We start from the raw sequence: 20,683 nt of genomic DNA, 5'->3' as shown, positions 1-20,683 counted from the left end.
TCAATGATGCATGTGTAATCCAGGACTCCAGCTTGCGTAGTAGGCCACACAAGGTTTTACCTTATTGCGAGGAAATGCCATTTCTTGCATAATTTAAAAGGGTTAAACCTCCTGATGTTCTGGGTCACTGTTACAGTAATGCAGTTTACAATGTACAGTATATACGCTGCTGTGCAGTAGCCCTACCTTCACAGGAAGCTGATTCTGGTCAAAGATGTAACATTGACTTCACAAGTACAGCAGCTGTGCACCTTTTCAATAAATCATTACAAGAGTAGGGTCACTCAGATGTTAAATACTACACAGAGGCATTTTTGCCCTGATCAGCTGCTTTAGCATTCGCATATGTGTGACTGCAGATGGTTCTTCAGCGGAAATTGTGAATTAAAGCACTTTGGAAACGGAGAGAACACAAATTAAGACAAACTTGCAGTCACCAATACAATCACATCCTCACACATGCCTCCTCAATCAGACAAAGACATCGCTGTTTATTTCTGCACGCACTGAGAGGGGAGCGAGAGGCACATTACGACTGTTATTTCAGCCGGTTGCTGTGCGCTCACAATGAAACTATCATTTCATTACAGCATCTCTACCAAGTAATAGTTATATTTTCTGCACCAGCGATCCACATCATATGGACAGAGCCACTTCCTCAGTCTATCTCTCTCTCTCTCACTATCTGTGCCCATCAGAGCCCATTTTTAGAAACTGCACACATCCTCTGGGGTGTGAATGGTTTTTCTACACTTGGGCTTGCACGGCTTATTTATTTATCTTATCTTCAGATGTTCTGTCCCTGTCCAGGCAGGCAGTTAGCTGCAGCTTGCTGTGCACTGAGAAAGTTTCGAAGACATTTTTTTAATTGGACACTGGGAATAACATTAAAGTCTCTTTGAACTGCGTGGAATCAAAAATTCATCTGAGACATATTTAAGAGAAGAGTAGCCTTCTCAGCTCGTGGGAAGAGCGAGAGGCAGGCAGATGTTCAGGGGGTTTTATTTGACGTACCCATGTGAGTGTTTGTGGATGTTTCCTTTGTCCATGAAAGCATTTGCCTCTGTATGTGTTCATGTGTGTTTGCTTGTGTGTGTGATGCTACAAATTGCTGTCTATCAATTTGCATAAAGTTGGCATGTATTTTCTCCTGTGAACTGTAGAAAAAGCCAGGTTTCCCAAACCATGCATTGTAAATGCTTCAGGTCTGATCGGGATGAACTGTGTGGTCAATGGACACCAATACGTATCATGAATTTCATCATTTACACACATTCCCACAGACTTCTTGTGTGCTTCCTGGGCTAATCTAAAGGCTTGTTAGGTGGTGCAGCATCCAAAATTCTCAATATTATTCATGGCGAATAAATTAGGTTTGACATCTGTTGTGACATCTTTTGATTTTTGCAGGCTGTTCTCCAGCGAGGTTTGTAAACACTGTAATCATAAAAAGCCATCTGTTCTCACTAAAGATGGGAAGAAAATCAGATAAAAAGAATTGTTGTGATTGTTATAAGTGCATCTGTGTGGCCTTTAAAATGTATGTCACATTCACAATGATTTTTATTAGATATTAAAAACTGCGCTATTTTCTAAGTTTTATTACCAATATATGATGTTTCATAGCACCATTTAGAACTTAAAAACACAAACTTTGTTATCCCTGATTATGTTTTGCCCAGAGCAATATCAAAGCCACTGTTTTATCTCCCGCCAAAATCCTTCTTTGCCCATTAAAACAAATCAACTGAGACATTATTTCATAGGCTTGATAAAAAGGCCTGGAGTCAGATTTGGTCAGGGAGATATGCCAGAGTCCCAGTTAAATAGCTTTAGTATTGTATTGCTATCTCCTCTGATGATATCGTGAACAATTTCATTTATTTTTGGCCTGCCAACGCTCCCAGACTTTGGAATCCATGAGAGGGGCCTTTGTGCTAGCGTAAAATACATATTGTCACACCCAAGTCTTTTTTTTCTACTGAAGCGACAAGTTTGCATCTTACGCCACTTGAGAAATCAATGAGCTCATTTCCTCTATTGTCATTTCATTGTTACATACTTAATAGATATACTGTAGGCTAAGGCTCTCTTGTCTTTCATGTACTGCAGATTACGTCTTTTGTCCTCTTTCATTTTTTTTTCTCACTGTTTTTCGCTCCTTTCAGTGGATTTCATGCAAAGGGAATCAGGGCAATCTATCTGCGGCAACACTGTGATGTAACAACTTTAACATGAAGGCAAGGATTCCATAGTCAGCAACAAAAACGTAGAGACAAAGGAGTTGAGTGGATATAGATCACCAATCAAAATACGAGGAGCGGATCACATTGTTGATTCTGCTGTGTGTACGATTTGCACAAAGGCATTCACTTCTCTTTACCACAGAGATTTGAGTGTAGATGTTGTGTGTTGGCAGTTGCTTATGACATAAATAATCTATTTCTGTAAACTCATGTTAGCCACCCTTAGAGAGGCTGCAGTATTCAGTAAAGTGTTGGACATCTTAGATAGATATGCAGTTTCTCGGGTACAAACATATTGTTTTTGAGCCTTAAGCTTTTAGAAAGCAAAAAAAATATCATTAGTATCATTATAGTTAATGATAGCTGTAAATGCACTGTGCTAACTAAGCTAGCAGCTATCATTATCATTATCTCCACTCTCTCTACTAAGATGGTGATGGCTAAAAGGCTGAAATCAAGGCTTGAAACAAGAGTCCACCAACCAATGCGGGACATCACTGTGGAAAATTTTGTATCTCAAGCAGAGGGGGTTGTTCAGTCACAGTTTTATCACTTAAGAAATGTATCTGAAATTAAGTTATTTCTCTCTGCCCCTGACCTGAGCTGCCTTTATTTCATTCCATCTTGACGAATATAATTTCCGTATACTCCACACTTGGTCGGGAAGCACTTAATTGTCTGCAAGTTGTTTCAAAATGCAGCTGCCAGGCTTTTTTTTACAGGAACTTAGAGATGAGAACACATTTATCTCGGGGAGTTTATTTGAAAGCGGTGAGCACCCAGATCCACTTGTCTAGAGGACTGAGCGATGTCAGAGTGTGAGCAGCCACTGAAGAGTCTGCGTTAATAATTCAGAGCAACTAAATAGGTCACACGAGTATTAATTAAGCAGAGTAAGGTATGAGGGAGGGAGAAGAAGGGGGAAGATAGAGTGAAAGATGGATACCTAATAGTAGTTATGACAGAGAAACAGGAGAGAAGGAGAAAAGTGTAATCAAATGGAAAAAGTGGTGGGAGAAAACGAGGTAAAAATGGAACAAGTTAGAGGAGAGGAAGAGTGGGGGAGAAAAGGAGACAAGACCAGAGGAGGGAAAATGAGAGAAAAGAGGAGGGGTGGTGTAATGGTCTATGTTGTATGCACTGATCAATGAAACAGCGTGGGAGTTCCCTCTAAATTGTTCTGTCAAACATGCTTTCATTCGTCATCCAGCCCGGCCCCGTCATCACTGCCATCCCACACACACATACACTGTACATAGCATGCAAATCAGTCATTTTAATTCACTTTATAGCAGCTAAATCTCCACATCATCAGCATTTTACAAAGTAAGGATCACACACACAAGTGCAAAAAAAAAAAAAGAGAATCAACTTCCACGCATGCAATCAAATGATATAACAATAATCACTCAGGCAAATTCTGCCAACATGCATGCAAATCCCTGTCGCAGCAAACATGCAGTTGTAACAACTGTTGCAACCAGTACAAATAATTATGTTGCATTTTCTGATAACATTGTTCTTTATTCTATCTCCTGCTGTTATCTCAAATGCAATGCTACACATGCACATTGGGAGCGACTGAATGGTGTTATAAGTTTTTATGATGTAAGACTACAATATTCGGTTGTTTGTCTTGAGGCTGCAAAGTGTATTGCAAGCCTTGGCCTCCTGCCTCTCCGTTGAGCAAGTTCACACTTCAATACACTCGTCGTGATGAGCTGTCAGAACTCTGAGATAATCTAGCGCTGCTACTGTAGTTTGCTATTTACAGAATATAGCAATGTAACCTTGTTGCACTATAGAAATGAGCTCTGTGTCACTTCTTAACCCACCGTAGCCCAAGAGGATGCCAAAATGGGAAAGCAATAACGTTTAAAAACATCCTTGTCTGTTATACATATGGCTTTTTTGTTGTTTATCCAGAAGTCTGCCATTGTTTATTACTTTTATGACTTCTGCTGGTTCAGGGAGGCCTCGAAACAACTTTATTACGTTTGAAAGAGGCATTCAAACACTGTGCAAATTGCTGTTTTAATTGAGTTTCTCATAGTTTTAGCTTGGCTTTAATGGTGAGGCAGCCCTTTAAAGAAGTGCTCTAACCCCAGCTGTTTCCTGTCCATTCTCATCTCCTCAGTCTTCTCTCTCTCAGACCAATACTCTTATGCCCCGAAGTCAGCAGACATGTCAGCTGCACCAGAGCAGACAGTAGGCAGTGGATTATGCAAGAGCCAACTTTCATGGTCTAATGAAAATTTTCTACTTTTCTTCTTGGCTTTTTTTTTTTTTTTTTTAACAGTGCTTGTCTTCAGCTCTAACTACAGAGTGCCATGTTACTCAATCATTTATTGCTCCTGCCCACTAGCCGCCTTGCTGTCCATGTCTCCACTGATTGGGCCAAAATGAGAGCAAAAGAGCGAGTAGCTTTGGTTCAGATTAATATTAATGGACTTGCTTCTTGTCCCTTTACAGATTTTATTGAGTTTTAGAGATGAAAATGGATTCTAAGCTTGGTTATTTAATCATTCTTGCTCTTGGTATTTAATAATTTAGTTGCTTGTGGGACAAAACATAATAAAGTTGACTCATATATATTTAGTCACATATGTAAGGGTTTCTGTCAGCTGCTATATGGAATGTTGTATTTTCAACTTCGTTTCATAATTTATAGTTTCAACGGGATTTTTCATAATTCAGTTATTGTCAAGAGTACAGTACCTTGCTTATGGCGGGTACTTCCGATGATGTCGAGGTACACTTTAATAAGGCATGAAACTGTTGTGGAGGTGCTCACTGCCCCACTCTACACTGGTTGTACTGGGTAGTTGAATGTGTGTAACTCTGTGCTTACTTCTGAATCTAGGTTTGAAAAAAAATCATTTAACAAATTTCACCACCCAACAGTTGTTTCAAATGTTACATTATTCTGAACTATCACAAAAAAATGGTTTAGTAGAGTCAAGAGCACACAAGTGGATACTTGAATATGAATATAAAATGTTAATAATGATAGGCGAACAAATTCATGCTGGCACTTGGAAAGTGTCAAAGCACGAAAAAAAAAAAAGATTTTTGTTTCACCCTCATTGACCGAATTATAACAGTAACACACAGTTACTACTAGTGGCATGTCATTTAGAAGCCAGGTTCAATTACACCAGTCTAGTTCAATTTAGCTAGGGCCTTTTGCTCTTTATATTAAGTAGAACAAATCACAGGCTATCACTTACTGGTTGGAAACTGGCAATTGTTTCGAATTGCGGTGATATGCAAAACCAATAAACCTCTTTGTTTCTGTTGCCATTTTCAGCCATAACTTAAACATTCAAAAAGTTGTATAGTTTACCACGGTGGTCCAACATATCAGACATTTCTGTTGTTACTATTTTGTGTTCTGTGTTGCTTTGCTAGCTTCAGTAAACTAAAGATGCTGGGGGGTTGGAGTTGTTTTTATCCCTAAGCTGCAGTTTGAGTCACGGCGTGGATAATTGATCAGTTTATCTGTTCATAGCTAATCAGATGATATTTATGGATGAGAGGAGAAGCTGCTGCAGAGTTAGTGAAAATAAACTTTTAGAACCAGCACAATTAAAGAAGTATTACGACAATACAAAGAAGGAGCTCACATAAAACAGGCACTGGTTAGATGGAGGAAAGTCCACCACAGTTTATCTCCACACACTACCCAAATTGTTTTGATCCAAAGCTGTGTGATTGTTGAAGTCTGTGACAACAGTATGCTCGGCTCTTTGAGAGTGTGGTGCAATCCATAATCAAATGGTATACATTTTCCAGTCGCACTTCTTATGAACAGTTCAGCTCCGAAACTGTTTTGATCATGGCGGCCCGGCACAAATTAATTAATGTGTGGGAAACCCTGAAGCTCCTAAGTCAGTAAAGGAAGATGTAGTAATAGTAGTAATAGTAGTAATAGTAGTAATATTAGTCGTAGTAGTAGGAACCAAGCAAATATCTTCCCACTGTCAATACTCAAATTACAATATAAGAGAAATCCTGTCCTTGTGAATAACCTTTTGTATTTGAAGTATGTGAACCAAAGACCAATGTGTCTGCTGTCAGCTTAGTGTAAAATGGTGACAAATGCAAACCTAATCATCCAAAGTGATTAATTAACATGACTGTATGGAATCCAGATGGGACGTAATTATGAACATATATGCTGTACAGTCCATTTACAATCCTCAGTAATTCCTGTGCTGTGTTATCTCAGATGGCTACACCACAGATGACATTGAGTTCTACTGGCGAGGAGGAGACAATGCTGTGACGGGGGTGGACAAGATCGAACTGCCCCAGTTCTCCATTGTGGATCATAAGCTCATCTCCAAAAATGTCGTCTTCTCCACAGGTAATGGTAACAAACAGGTTGAATTGCACGAGTCATAGTTGAATGTACAGGGCTGAACACAAAAACAACAACATGGTAAAACATAATGAAATCCAATAATATTAGCCCTGAAATAAATATGATCTTGAAGCATATATGCACATGCACACTTTGCCTGTCTTTCCTTAAAACAGCCCTTTAATTATCTTCTGTCTCTTTGGGTTTCATTTCATTATCATTATGCTGCTGCAAAGAGGCCAATATGGCAAGTCATAAATATTGACTCATTTTACAGCTGGCACTTATTGATATGAAAAACAGCATCCACTAATTTCCAGAAATGCAGAATGTTATGTATTAGTGCGAACGCACATACAAACCTTCAAATGAAGAGCTGTCCTGGGAGACGGAAGACACCATGACTTATTTAACAGCAATAAACAAAAAGAATGCTGTCTGATACAATGAAATATTCATCTCCTCTGCATTTTCATATTCATGAATTTGTCATGCAAGCAAGCAATTGTAAGCGGGACAGCCGTTCAGCTGAATACAGTTTCTGGGTACTGTACAGAATGAGAGCAGAGCACTAATGTAATAGGAAGATAGAGACTCCACCAATGAGAGGGCTTGTTTTGTCTGCAGGGGTCACGCATTCCTTCCAACCCTATTAATAACATAATGCTTTCTGATGAATGCACAATGTGAGTGTGTGTGTGTGTGTGTTTTCTCCCCTGTGCCCCTGTAGGAGTTTTCTTGATTTTTATTGCCTTATACAGAGATTCAGTAGATGGGGGATTCCCTTTTAACGCACCGTCTATTGCGATATGGAGTGAATGACCTCAGGGGCTGCCTGAAATGCAAACCTCAGCACAAGTGCCTGAGCGTTTACCCAATAGAAGTGTCATCTCCTACTCCAAGGATAGCCAATGTCATCGTTGACCCTATGAGTAATAAATATTCACCGTTGTACCTCTGTTCTGTCATTTTCTGCCCATGCTGTTTCCTCACTTCATACAGAAATAATTCAGAGATTCTCTCAACACATGTCTGACACTAACATTAGCTAAATAAAATAGGAGATCTAAGTGGTGACATCCCAAGAGGAGTTGAGGATGGTGGGTTGTTTGTGCTTTGATTAAAAAGACTAATCTTCCTCCCTCGTCCCTCCTCTGTTTCTGCATGACTCTCCAATAAACTGCATACTGCAGTGTATTTTAGGTCTTCATGTGAAGCCTTTTCCCATGTTGTAATGCAATTCAAACCAAAAAACAGCCAATTCCCCAAGGGGAGAACTATGTGTGCAGATACAATTTGCCTTGAGCAAAACCCCTGCTGTGGGCTTATTTCAAATAGAGCAGGATAAGCAAAAAAGAAGAAGACCCTCAACAGAGAAGCCATCAAACCTCTTGCAATATTGTGTATAAACACAGGCAGTGCAGAGCAGGTAATTCTGGAGAGCACTGATGCTTTAGTTCAGTGGACACAACAAACGTGGCTTTTTACTCTTTGCTTCTGCTATGGACAAGCCAGGAATGAGAGACTATTGTTGATGAAAGAGCATGGAAGAAGAACTGTTAAAGAAGCACAGTCTACATTTTAGGATATTTTCACAAATTGTTATAGACTGTAAAGATGGACATCATGACACCTCCCCATAGTGAAGCCAAAACATTTGGATCGCCCCCTGGTGGGTAGATGTAGTATAGGTCATAAACCCCACACCCTCCAAGTTAGTGGATAGGACATGGACTAAACTAAAAAATCAAAATACATGTTAAAAAAATCCTAACGATATTTTATGTTGTTTAAGGGAGTTCTTATCATGCTGCTGTGTGTTCATGTGTTTCTTTTACTGATAACTCTGGTTTTAATCAATTTTTTGATGTTATGTAAAGAAATACTTCACCCATAAAATGAGCATTAGTAAATCAATTCGTCATACTGTGTTACCTTCAATTCATGAAGAAAACAGTGTATTTGTATCCACAAAACCTGCAGACATATTGATTTATTGGGGACCATGTTTAACAGTTTGCTAGTGGTTATCTCAATATTTCCCAAACACGTGCACTTTTACTAAAAAAACCTTTATTATTGGAGTCTGGCTTTGAAGTTAGCATAGATAAGTTTCAAAAGAAAATACATGTATTTGGGAAGAACTGAGCATTAAGGCTAAGTAGATGAGACTTGGATTTTACCCCATGAGTTGGTAAAGTTTGTTAATGGATGTTTTCATCTAGTTTTCCTGTTGTTAAATGTGGTCAATCAATTAATAAATCAGTGTGGTCACTGTTTTCTGTGGAAGCATGTGAGGAAAAGTTTTCTTCGTGAATTCAAGGAACTTGGCATGACTGATTGATTTCCAGATTGTCATTTTGCAGGTGAAGTATTCCTTTAAAGGGGGGTGACAATGTTATTGACAGCTGTGATTGACTCGTGTTAGCAATGTCAATAATCCATCGGTTGTTAAGGTCATTTATTGAACTAAAGTGCCAAACATTAACTGGTTCCCTCTTTTAATTTGTATGAATTCATTGCTTTTCATAGAGTATCTATCCATTTGGTTGTTAGGTCAAAACAAGTCATTTCAAAAGTTAATTTGAGGCCTGGAGAAATTCTGACTGAGTGTTTTTGCATTTCTAAGTAAGGACAAATATATCAGCCCCCAAAATAATTTAAAAGTTTAAAAACAAGACAATTAAAGTAGTTGACCCAACCTCGACCAAGTAATCAGAGCTTTACCATAGATGTGGCTGATCAGAGACCATTACTGTTTTCTGGTAAATGACCAGTTTTGTTGTTTTCAGAACATGTATGGAGTTATACTGAGGACATCTAAAAACAGAGAGGGTTATCTCTAAAATGAAACAGTCAAAAAACATAGTCACGGAGACCCGACGGCTGGGAAAATATTGCGGAAATGTGACACCTAACGCTGCTTCTGCTTGCCCTTTTTTTCCGTGTTCTTCCCCCGTCCCCTCTCTGCAGGTGCTTACCCTCGTCTGTCCCTGAGTTTTAAGCTGAAGAGAAACATCGGGTACTTCATCCTGCAGACATACATGCCTTCTATACTTATCACCATCCTGTCCTGGGTCTCCTTCTGGATCAACTACGATGCCTCTGCTGCCAGAGTGGCTCTGGGTGAGGCCTGGGATACAAATATAGACAGAATGACAGGACATTGGGGTGGACACTTAAAAGGAGACTGCTCTAGGCCTGAAAAAGACTGACCAGGGAAAACGACATCAGTTTATTTTATTTTTTCCCCTAAATTTACCTCATAACATTCACATCATTCACTGGAAGGGCAGATGGAGACAAGACACTTTGGGAGTGACAACTTGAGGGGCAAAAAATTTGAATATTTGACATTAAATCAGGCAAGAAAATCTGTAGCACACCTAAACTTTAATTAAACTCACAAAGGAAATACGCATTAGTTTGTCAAAGACCTGTGTGACCCATGTCTTGTATAAAATACAATGTCTTAGCTGCAAGAATTTCTGGCAAATAGGTAAAACTTTTCCTTCCGTATTCATAATGACAGATTAACTGTGCAGTGCTGTGAGGGGCATGACTTTTGTATTATTTTAAAAATCCATTTCATACAGGTCTTTGAATTTTATCATAAATGTTGACCTTTGTAAAATAATTGCTTTAATATTATGCTTTGTACCTTTATGAATTCTAGGCAAGATCCTTGTACAGTTATTAAGTAATACCACTGCACTGTTTTACTTCTTTAACAATCACTGCGGGTGATAACAGGGTCAAATATCTAACCCCATACAACACATGTTGCCGTGTCCCACAGACATATAATGATGGATGACCAGATTGATTTGTTTCCACTCTGATTTCAGAGCTTCTTTGCTTTTCTGGAAGTCACAATTTCCCCCCGTCATCCTTGATTATGTAAACCCTGTGTAGCCTGTGAGGTTTGTATCGAGCTGCTAGCTTACTCTGTGTTTATTGAAAGCTCCCTGTCTTCTTTTCACCCAACTCCATCCACCCAGCTTCATCCATCCTTCTACCCATCCCTCGCTTTAGTCGACAAGGCAATTTCACTGATTGACGACTGAGCTGCATTTAGTGATCCGGGGGGAAGGCGTGCATGGGATTTAGTAGGGGGAAAAAAAGGTAATGCTCCATAATGGAGGTGGGTCAGCAGAGTTGGGAAATGTTCGGTCACCCCTCAATCTACACTAGATTCAGGAACCACTTTACTCTGACCTGGTTTCAGGCATTAAAATGGACCTGTAAAGGCTGAATCACATGGCCACTGTGCTGCAGGAATCCTTTTGTTGTTATTGTTAAGCTCTTGCAGCAACAGCTTGGCAAAATTGCCTGAATCCTATTTTGAGCAGTGGTCACCTGACAGCTTTGTGACAGCTGTGAAATAATTTAGTAATTGTTTACTGAGACCCTCAATAGAAATTGCCTTAAATAATCATGCTTTGTGTGCTTTCACAGTAGAATATACAGGTGTGTGTGGGAGGATTTATGAGCGCTATAGGAGCCGAGAACACAATTATTTAATCATGCACAGGAAATCATATTTAAGCTTTAGAATCGGGCCTCTCATGCCGTTTATAATTCCTGCATATAGATAATACCAAAGACACACTCTATTGCAAGCGCACCATATCTGAGAGCCAGTGCTTTGCTAAAATGACAGGAATATGAAATGAAATTATTACCAGGAAGAGTTAGCGCGTTACTCATAATAAGCACAAACTCAACACATTGATATGCACAGTCAATCTGACAGTAGCTATCCCCACAGCCTGCTGGGCGAGGTTTTTTGAAAACTGTACAACTTTTCTCAGTAGGGTTTCTCCGCTAATGAACAAGACCAAAGTTGACATTTGAATTTCAAATTGCTGCGGCGCTTCAGGTGCACGTCTTTTAGCTCGTCTCCCGATGCGTGGTTTGAAGTCATGGGGGTAAGCCCCTCGGGTTCATTGATCCTGGCTGGCATAATCAAGCACAGACATGGTATCAAGTAGATCACAAAGATGTCTTACAGTTGGAGGAATTAAAACTGTCACACAGTCAGTCAGAGAAGCACAGTAAGTAAGAGTTCCAGGTGTTGATTTAGTGAAAAGAAAAAAAATGAAAGGAGTCCATTTATGAGTGCATTACTTAAAAGGAGCATAATTTCAGCTGCTGGCATGGAGTTTATAAAGCAGTACTGTATCTGAACACTCTTGATTCATTCCATTTCTATTAGTCTACGGTCAATTATGAGCAAAATTGATGGTAAATGGACCTGTACCTCTATAGTGCCTTCTGAGGTTAAATTCACTCAAAGCGCTGTTTAACGGTACAAGTCACATGCACACATACACACACTTGTAGCAGAGGATACAATGTTTTATTAGACATTCACACATTGACGAAAGAGTCATCGGCAGCATTTTGGGGTTTAGTATCTTGCCCAAAGATACTTTGAAGCCAGGGATTGACCTGCTGGTCTCTGGATTAGTGGATGGGTCACTCTGTCTTCTGAGGTATTTATGTTTGCCTCCCGTTCACTTTCATTCAGTGTGAGCAGAGTTACGAATAAAACATTCGCTTGTGGTGGCAAAGCAAATTTGCATCTTCACATCACTTGGAGTTTAACTTTGAGGACTTTGACCAACAAAGTTGCAGCCTCACCCAGTAGCAAAGTGTCGGGGAGACGGTGATTTTCTTCTGTTTTTAACCAGCTGATATTGTTTGATTTTGGCCATGGAAGATACAAACTGCCCCATATGACAGATGTTGCCTGTCTGCCATTGAGTTAGGAGACAGGCTTGGAAAGTAAGAAAATGGAAATTGTACCAATATATAATATCATATTTTTCTGTATTTATTGGCAAGCTAGCTAACATTCACAAGACAGCTAGCTTTCCTTGGCCGTCACGTCAGGCACTGCCCACAATTATTGCCTTGGCAGGTGGTAGTCACTCAGCTAATGTAATAAATATGGTCTCTCCCCTCCAGGTATCACCACGGTGCTCACCATGACTACCATTAACACCCACCTGAGAGAAACCCTCCCCAAAATCCCCTACGTCAAGGCCATAGACATGTACCTCATGGGCTGCTTCGTTTTTGTCTTCCTGGCTCTGCTGGAGTACGCGCTAGTAAACTACATCTTCTTTGGACGGGGCCCTCAGCGTCAGAAAAGGGCAGCTGAGAAGCTAATGACAGCCAACAATGAAAAGATGAGGATGGATCCAAACAAGGTGAGAATCTCATAGCTTACCTTTGTAGTTTTGTAGTTTTTTAAAAAGACTTGAATACAAAACAGAAAGCACACACTCTGCATATGCTCCCACATTCTCACATTTTCAACTGAAAGCAGTTTCTTTGCTCTACATTCACAGAATCGCATACTTTCTTTACTTTGCAGTGGAGTTTTAATTCAATTATTCATTAAGCTGTCTAAGGAGCTCAGAATAATTACTAGCAAAGAGAAGAAATGTCACCACTTCAAATGGAGGGTTGACCTAGTGTTTCTTGCCTTCACTGTGCCAAGTAAAGCCAGCCTAATAAGCCTGAACTAACCCTGTTTGAAATCCACATGAGACATGTTGCCAGCTGAAACAGAGGGAAAGAAGGTCTCAGAGCCACTTGGCTCTTTGTCTTGAGAGAGGGAGTTCACGTTCCCAGTTTGTGCTCCCATCTGACACAAGCTAAATATTTAGTTGCAGAGATGCAAAATGGCCACCATACCATTGCGGCATTTTGACATGCTGAACTACAATTCATGCCCGCATGTATTTGCATTTACTTATTTACAAGAGGATTTTATTATTTTATAAAATGTTGCCATTGTTGCCAACTTAGACCTGCCTACACAAATGCAACCGCCTTCCACTACTTTTTAGTTGCTTAAGTAACCATGGCAACTCTGTTTGATTGCAGTGGCTGGTGGGGAATGTAGTTGGCAGAGATGATACCCTGTATGCAAGAATGAAACAGAGGGATCTTGACGGTCATGACTCGATGTGGGAGCCAATCTTTGTTGATGACGCAGCAATTGGACTTGGCGATCAGAAAAATAAGGTAAAAAACTACTATTAAAAAATGCTACTATGCATTTACATTTAAACTTTTTGGGGGGTGGGTTGGAGGGGCTATTGTGGGCACGAGAGCAAGATGTGGGAAAAAAAACTAACATTTATCACATTATCACGTTGGAACTCTAAATGGGTAGCCAGGTATCTGTGTATTTACACATTAAGTAGATGCAGGTAATACGAGCATCTATTTGGAGTTGTGTTTTTGGATACCTGGGGAATATAGGACCAATGTTCCTAAAAGTTTATCTTCGTTAACTCCTGAGGGAAAAACCTTGTGCTCATCAGCCAGTCGTAGTAACTTCATCTGTCTGCTGTTCGGTGCTGCTAGGTAAAACCAAAATGATGAGCTAAAAGATGCTAAAATGCTCCGTAGATAATGAGTTCTCTGAGGGTTTGTCACCAGGAGTGACCCCTTTAGCATTAAACGTGGTCATTTCACCTATAGTGGGAGGGGGACCAAAAGAAACCAAGAGTGGTGTCATTATTTGGCTCTCTAATGGCCTGCAGTCCTAGTGTTGATCAACGTGCTCTTTCTGCTCGGAGCGGCACTAACGTTAGACTGCTGCTCCCAGCCTGCATTTACTACTGTGGACTGTGTGTCATCTTCTGACTCCGTTCTTGTTCTCTTGTTCCGCCAACAGAGAAGCACAGGCAGGCGAGAAAAGGACAGGTGACTGTTAGTAGTAGATAGTGCCCACTGGGAAGCCTGTGTGGTACCCCAGTGCCTCCTGGGTAAAGGCAGTTAATTTAGGGGCACTATGAATTTCCCAGAGAAAAAAGTACCAGCAGCTTGTGAAAAGTGGCGCTGCACAAGAAAGTCACAATACCCTAAAGAGTAAAATATAGAAGTGTCGGTACTGCGTGCTGGTGAGTACCAGCCCACTATGAGCACAGATTTTAGTAAAATATAATTTTTTAAGAGAAACGTGGTGTCATGCAAGAAAATACACTAGGCAAACCTGACTCTTTTCCAGATGGACCCACATGAAAACATCCTTTTGGGCACTCTGGACATCAAGAACGACATGGGCGTTTCAGAGCTCGCTCTGGGCCTCAATGACCCACGAAATACCATGCTGACGTACGACAGCTCAACTCTGCAGTACCGGAAAGCAGGTCTGGCCAGGCACAACTTTGGCCGAAACACACTGGAGTGCCACATGACTCAAAAGAAGAGTCGACTACGGAGGCGCGCCTCGCAGCTAAAAATCAACATTCCAGACTTGACTGATGTAAACTCTATTGACAAATGGTCGAGGATGATCTTCCCAACCGTGTTCTCCTTCTTCAACATTGTTTACTGGCTTTACTATGTCAATTAAAAAACAAAACAAAGGACATCAGTAAGGGAAAGAACAAACAGCAAAATATGTTGCTCATTTGTTGTTTGTCTCTGGTTTGTTTCATTTTTATGTGATCTTGTAAAACTGGACTGAATTACTATATTCAGGACTGGATCCATCATATCTTGGAATACCACATTTGCTGGCTAACACATGAAAACCTTATAAAAGAGAGATTACAAACATATAAGGTGCCTGTTCCCAAATAACTGTTTATATTTTACATATTTTGTGATTTGTGTATCTTGCCGTTTTTTTAATGTTTGTTTGCGTACTTTTTTAAAAATGTTTTTATTATGTTGGATTTAAAGCATACAAATCTCATTGCCAAAATATCATATTAGTCGGATACAAATTAACTAGTTGACATTTTTAAATGACCATTTACTTTCACTGACACTTAAAAAGTGCTGAAGCAACTTTAAATTCAGCAGTGTTTTCTAAGATGAATTATGTCAAAGACACAAAATGTATTACTAGAATTAATTCAATGCTATTATTATAAGGGCCTGAAGTTCACACTTTACAATATAATGTAATGTGTAAGAAATTTCAGATCAACCTTTTTCTACTTTAATATACCTGGAGCACTATATTATTTATTTCTAAGCATTTTCTGAGTTCATAAACCATTTTAATAGGGTGGCATTAAATAGTATCAACTAAGACCATTCCAAAACTTCTAGGTTTGAACTCAGATTTCACTTAAGAAGCGCGTTAAAGGTAAAAAAATGGCTTAACGTAAAGATGGATAAAACTAATGTAGCCATTTTGGATTTTCATCATTGTGTTCTGTCCACTGTGTCTGGTGAAAGACAGCAAAGAACAAAAAGAGAGCCCAAAATATGGAAGAAAAAAACATCCATAGCCAAATTGGCTTAACTTATATGTTAATAATATTATTAATACTGAACTTTACTCCAAAGTGTATATACACAGTATGAATGCTTTTGGTAAGGACTGTGTCTGAAGAACGTAGACTAGTCTTTAAGCACCTGTCTATGTAAATATCACCTGTTTACATTTTATAATTATTGCCTAACAACATTCCCTTTTCAGCTCTCTATTCTCACTTTCTTGGATACATATTTAAAACACTGATAAAAAAAATAGTGTTCACAACAGCTGAAGAGGCACTTTATTAGCTTTGATCATGGTTCAACAAGAACACAGATGGTAAAGCTAAAAGAACCCGGTCTGCAGTAAGGCCAGATTACATAAAAAGCACAAAAACTTCAAATATCAGCTTTTGACACCATTACTTTAATATAATTTTCTATGCAGATGATTTTGTCCTTTTGTTGCCAATAGGTTTTTATCTTGTACCTGCCTCCCAAACCAGATTATTGTAATTATTATAGATTTAAAACCTCTTAGTCAATCGTTTTTAGATTGAAAAACAGGTTGAGTATCATAAAGAACATAGCCGTTAATCCAAAATTTACTAATGATGCTGTGCTTTTGACTGTATGTACAAAAGGTCAATTTTATAAAAGATTTTGCACACAAGTTCTTAAAAGCCATAGAGGCTGTACCGTAGATCTTTTAATACCTGGTGCTTATGGGGGCTGTCTTAAGAGGAACTTTATTAATACAACTATGATCACACTTTTTATTTCAGTTACAGGATTGAAATGTACAAACTATAACTAGGGCTGAAATACACAAAAGTGTCATGTCCCTCGCTCCATAGAACTGCCACACTGTGTTTGAATGACCTCTGGCATTAATGGCCTCTTTTCCACATTCACAAAGAACCAAATCATTCATCGAAGACAGGAAAGCAATGACTTAAGTTTGAGTTTGAGTCGTTGTCAGTGACAACCTGTCATATTGGAAACTTTACCTACATGGACATCAGGAAAAAAGATCAATCACACGAGGATGAAAACTAAAAACTGAAGTCGTTGTTCATGGGTGGATTACTGAACAGCACTACTGGGCCCAGGGCCCAGGGCCCAGAGTGTAAGCCCCTCCCCCCCCAGCCTTCATCTGCAAAATGTCACTCAAAAAGAAAGAGATATAAAAAGACCACAAAGAGATGCAAAGGAACTGAAAAGAGACAAAGGAAAATAACCATAAAGAGACACAAAATTACCCAAAAAGACAGAAGAAGCAACCCCAAAAAAGGCGAAAAGATGTGTAACACCTACAAATACACACAAAACAACAACAAAAAAGGCAAAACCTCCACACAGTGTGTGTCTTGCCTCTGTGTCGGAGAGGTGTGAGGCCTTTTGCATATCTGAGCCCAGGGGCCCATTGTCTGATAATCCACCCATGCTGTTGTGTCACATGGTTCTTTTAGGATCAACAACAACAAAGATCTAACTCAAGGGTTAATTTTCCCCTGGTGCGCTATTCATTTAGATTGTGACGGTGTGAGTGAACACTTAAACATTAATATTCTAATTGTTTACTTAAAATGTAGCCACATACACTTATGTCTCACTGCATGCTCTGTATAGTAGTAACTCCTTGATATTTCTGTTTTTGCTCACATTCTCCTTTTTCACTAAATTGTTTCATTTCATTTGTGCGTTGTGTATAATTCAAATGAGTACACATAAGTTTGTAACTACGATTTATTAAAAAAAAAAGGGATGTCTGATTGGTATTGCAAGTATTGATGATGTTATAAGAATATTTACATTCTTTCTAAAAAGCATTGATATAACAGTTACACTTGTTAAAGGATGACAAAGTAATGCATTTTCACAAGCACTGCCCAGCAACTGAAATGTAAACTTTGACTGAACATTGTGCATATTTCTGAGAACTTACAATAACCTCATCTGTGTTTACATGCTACTCATCAAATTTACCATTTTCACAATGTGTTGATCTCGGTATTGAAAACTGCACATAGTAAGTAAGTTATGTTTCTTGGGTGTTTTTTGATAGTTCTGGTGATTATGTCAAACAAAATTCTTTTCATCATTCTTGTTTTAAATGTTTGTTTATTTTGTAAGTTGTTTTTAAAAAAAAAAAAAAAATACATACGCAAAGGGACCCAGATAGATTCTGGAGATCTACTAAAAAAAACCTGATCATTGGCATTGAAAAACTTTCTATAGATGATAATGAGTTGAGCTCAAATTTGGGATCATGTCCCAAAAAACACATATCTAAATACATATGTATATATGAGATAGTATATTATTAATCAGAAATTGGACCATATTATTCCTGTAAATAATCACCTATGAGCTTTCAACGGAAAAAGATGAAAAGAACATTTTCAATATAATTTATACTGTAGTATTAAGAGAATACAAAGGCTGACATGAAACTATGTAAATAGTCTATTTTCGAGTGTCACTTGATCACTTTCTTGTTTATTTTTGCTCTATTTGTCAAAGCACATTTCTTTGGTTTTGCCAAAATGTAACATATATTCATGAATGTAGTTGATATTCTTTTGCAGCATGGATTTGCTGTAATGTGTCAGCAGAAGTATTACAGTTTCTTGTACCAATGATCAGCTAAACACAGCTTAATGTACACCACCTTTTCAAACACACACACGTACACACACACACACACACACACACAAAGGGTCAAGTGATAAAGAGGCTAGCGATGCCTTGGTATCTACCCGAAAGTCAACCATCTCAGGTCAGCACAATTCACACTGCTAACAACACTTAAAACCACTAACTACAACTTCAAACCCAAGAATTGTACTTAGGGAAAAGTACCTTAGTGAGCTTGTTTCAGCTGTTTTCTCTGTACTGTGTTTGCTTTCTCTGTTTAACACAAGTCCCATAATACTGAACACGGTACACGTTTACAGTACGGCACACTTTTTCAACAATGGCAGAATCTAAACACCCGGAATACTTTAAAAGTCATTAAGGTATGAAATCCACCTGAGCCATATAATGTCTCAACCTACCCAATATAAATATATTTCTTAATCTTCAGAATAATTCTGTATGTAGTATGTTATGGTGTATATGAGTGTGAGAGTGTGTCGTGGATGTATGTTAGCCAGACAGTTATGTGTTTCCAAAGCACACCGTCAACTGGCAAGAAAGGTCTGCTTCATAAGTTCCACACTTTGAATATGTGTTTGTACTTCACAGCGCTTTTTTGTTTCATATATTTTTATACTTCTATACTCCTGTGTAAAAAAAAAAACAGCAAACACTGTTGTTTGGCAAAACCTTGTAAATCCAATTTTGACGATTTTCACATTTATACTATACAGAATGATTACATTGTCCTCTAGGGATACTGAGAACTCAATGACATGTATACTGACAAAATCCTGTCATGATCCCTTGTATAAAAATGGTTGTAAATGGTTTGAAAATGGCTTTTTTTTCTCTCTTCATTCCTGGAAAGTTGAGGGTTTTTTTTTTTTTTTTTAAATGCGTGGTTTTCATCAGACAGCAGAGTTTTCTCTGGAGAGCAAGGATAGAGTGACTTCCCTAAAAGCCTAAATGACACATCTTGGTGACAGTGTATGTTTGCACACACTCACAGAAGAAGCCTTAGCCTCCTGCTGCCCTGGACTTCATTCCAAGGAGCATCAATCCTTCTTACCCCCTCAGCACCCTCCACCTTGAAAAATCCTTGTATGTGCCACTCACGAGAACATTCCCAAAAAACCCAGAGCTGTACCCTTCTCAAAGATAAGCCCTGTACCAGTCAGTGTCTGTCTTTACTATAAAAAAAAACCTATGGAAAATAATACATTGTCAATAAATATTGTATACAGTTCTAAATCTGCCGGTGTTTATTTTTGCATTAAATCGAAGGAAGAGAAAACAAAGAAAAATGTTACTTTTTGATGGATATGACAAACATGTTTGCCACTTTATCCAAGTTCCCTCCTAAAAATTGTTTTATGTGGGCATGTGAGAATATTTCTTCAACATTTGTTGCTCACCAAAAAATCCCAGAGAGACCAAACCGATGTTAACAACTAATATTTTATCATGCTTGAAAGACCTCAAATAACACAATTAATTGGGATCATTTCGAAGTCTTATCTGACATTTAGTCATTATTTATTTATATAACATAATGAAACTTCCACAACCAAAGTCAGAAAATGAATAACTATTCCAAATCTTAGTCGTTACAAGGTCATCTTAACACCTGCTGACAGATATTGGCTAAATTTTCCAAACGGCTGCTCGTGCATTTGCATTTCAATTTCTGGGCTTCCCATCACACAGATCAGTAATACACATTAAAATGTCGTGGGAAATAATGCTTATCGGATGCTGAGAGATGCTTTAGTTGTGTGATATCAGCACATTCCTAACGCTGCATGGGAACAGTTCAAACAAATAAAAACTTGTTATGCTTGTAATAATTTAAGGGTAGCGGTTACATGGCAGATCAGCTCTTATAAAGCTGGTCGATATTTGGCTGAACCTTTGAGCAAAGTTTTGTACAAATTCCTCTTAACTGTCTGAGAGTGAATCAGAGACTGCACATGCCTCCCTGCAACATATTCAGCTTTTCTGCACCGACTGTTGGCGCCTCATTTAAGACTTTTTGCATCATGATCTTTATCTTCCTGGAGACTCATTAATATTACATGAAATATTTTCATTTAGTATTTCTATTATTAAAGACTTTTTTATCAAAACATCATAAAGTGTGTGCTCTACACAAGGAAGCAATAAGAAAGCACTTACTTATGGGAAAAGA

At 38.7% G+C, this 20,683-nt stretch overlaps 1 protein-coding gene across 1 annotated transcript in view; it reads left to right on the top strand.

Annotated features, from left to right (window-relative positions):
• The window catches only part of LOC121952482 (gamma-aminobutyric acid receptor subunit beta-2), a 69,541-nt gene extending 54,430 nt beyond the window's left edge, over positions 1 to 15,111 (top strand). The window contains exons 6-10 of the mRNA XM_042499199.1: positions 6,478 to 6,615; positions 9,586 to 9,738; positions 12,586 to 12,830; positions 13,513 to 13,653; positions 14,645 to 15,111. Coding sequence (XP_042355133.1) covers positions 6,478 to 6,615; positions 9,586 to 9,738; positions 12,586 to 12,830; positions 13,513 to 13,653; positions 14,645 to 14,992 — 1,025 coding nt within the window. The 3' untranslated portion in view covers positions 14,993 to 15,111. The remainder of the gene's footprint in view (positions 1 to 6,477; positions 6,616 to 9,585; positions 9,739 to 12,585; positions 12,831 to 13,512; positions 13,654 to 14,644) is intronic.
• The last annotated feature ends 5,572 nt before the right edge of the window (positions 15,112 to 20,683 follow it).

The sequence above is a fragment of the Plectropomus leopardus genome, chromosome 13, assembly GCF_008729295.1.
Source record: "Plectropomus leopardus isolate mb chromosome 13, YSFRI_Pleo_2.0, whole genome shotgun sequence".
NCBI classification, from domain to species: Eukaryota; Metazoa; Chordata; class Actinopteri; order Perciformes; family Serranidae; genus Plectropomus; species Plectropomus leopardus.
This window is presented reverse-complemented; position numbering and strand designations above follow the sequence as displayed.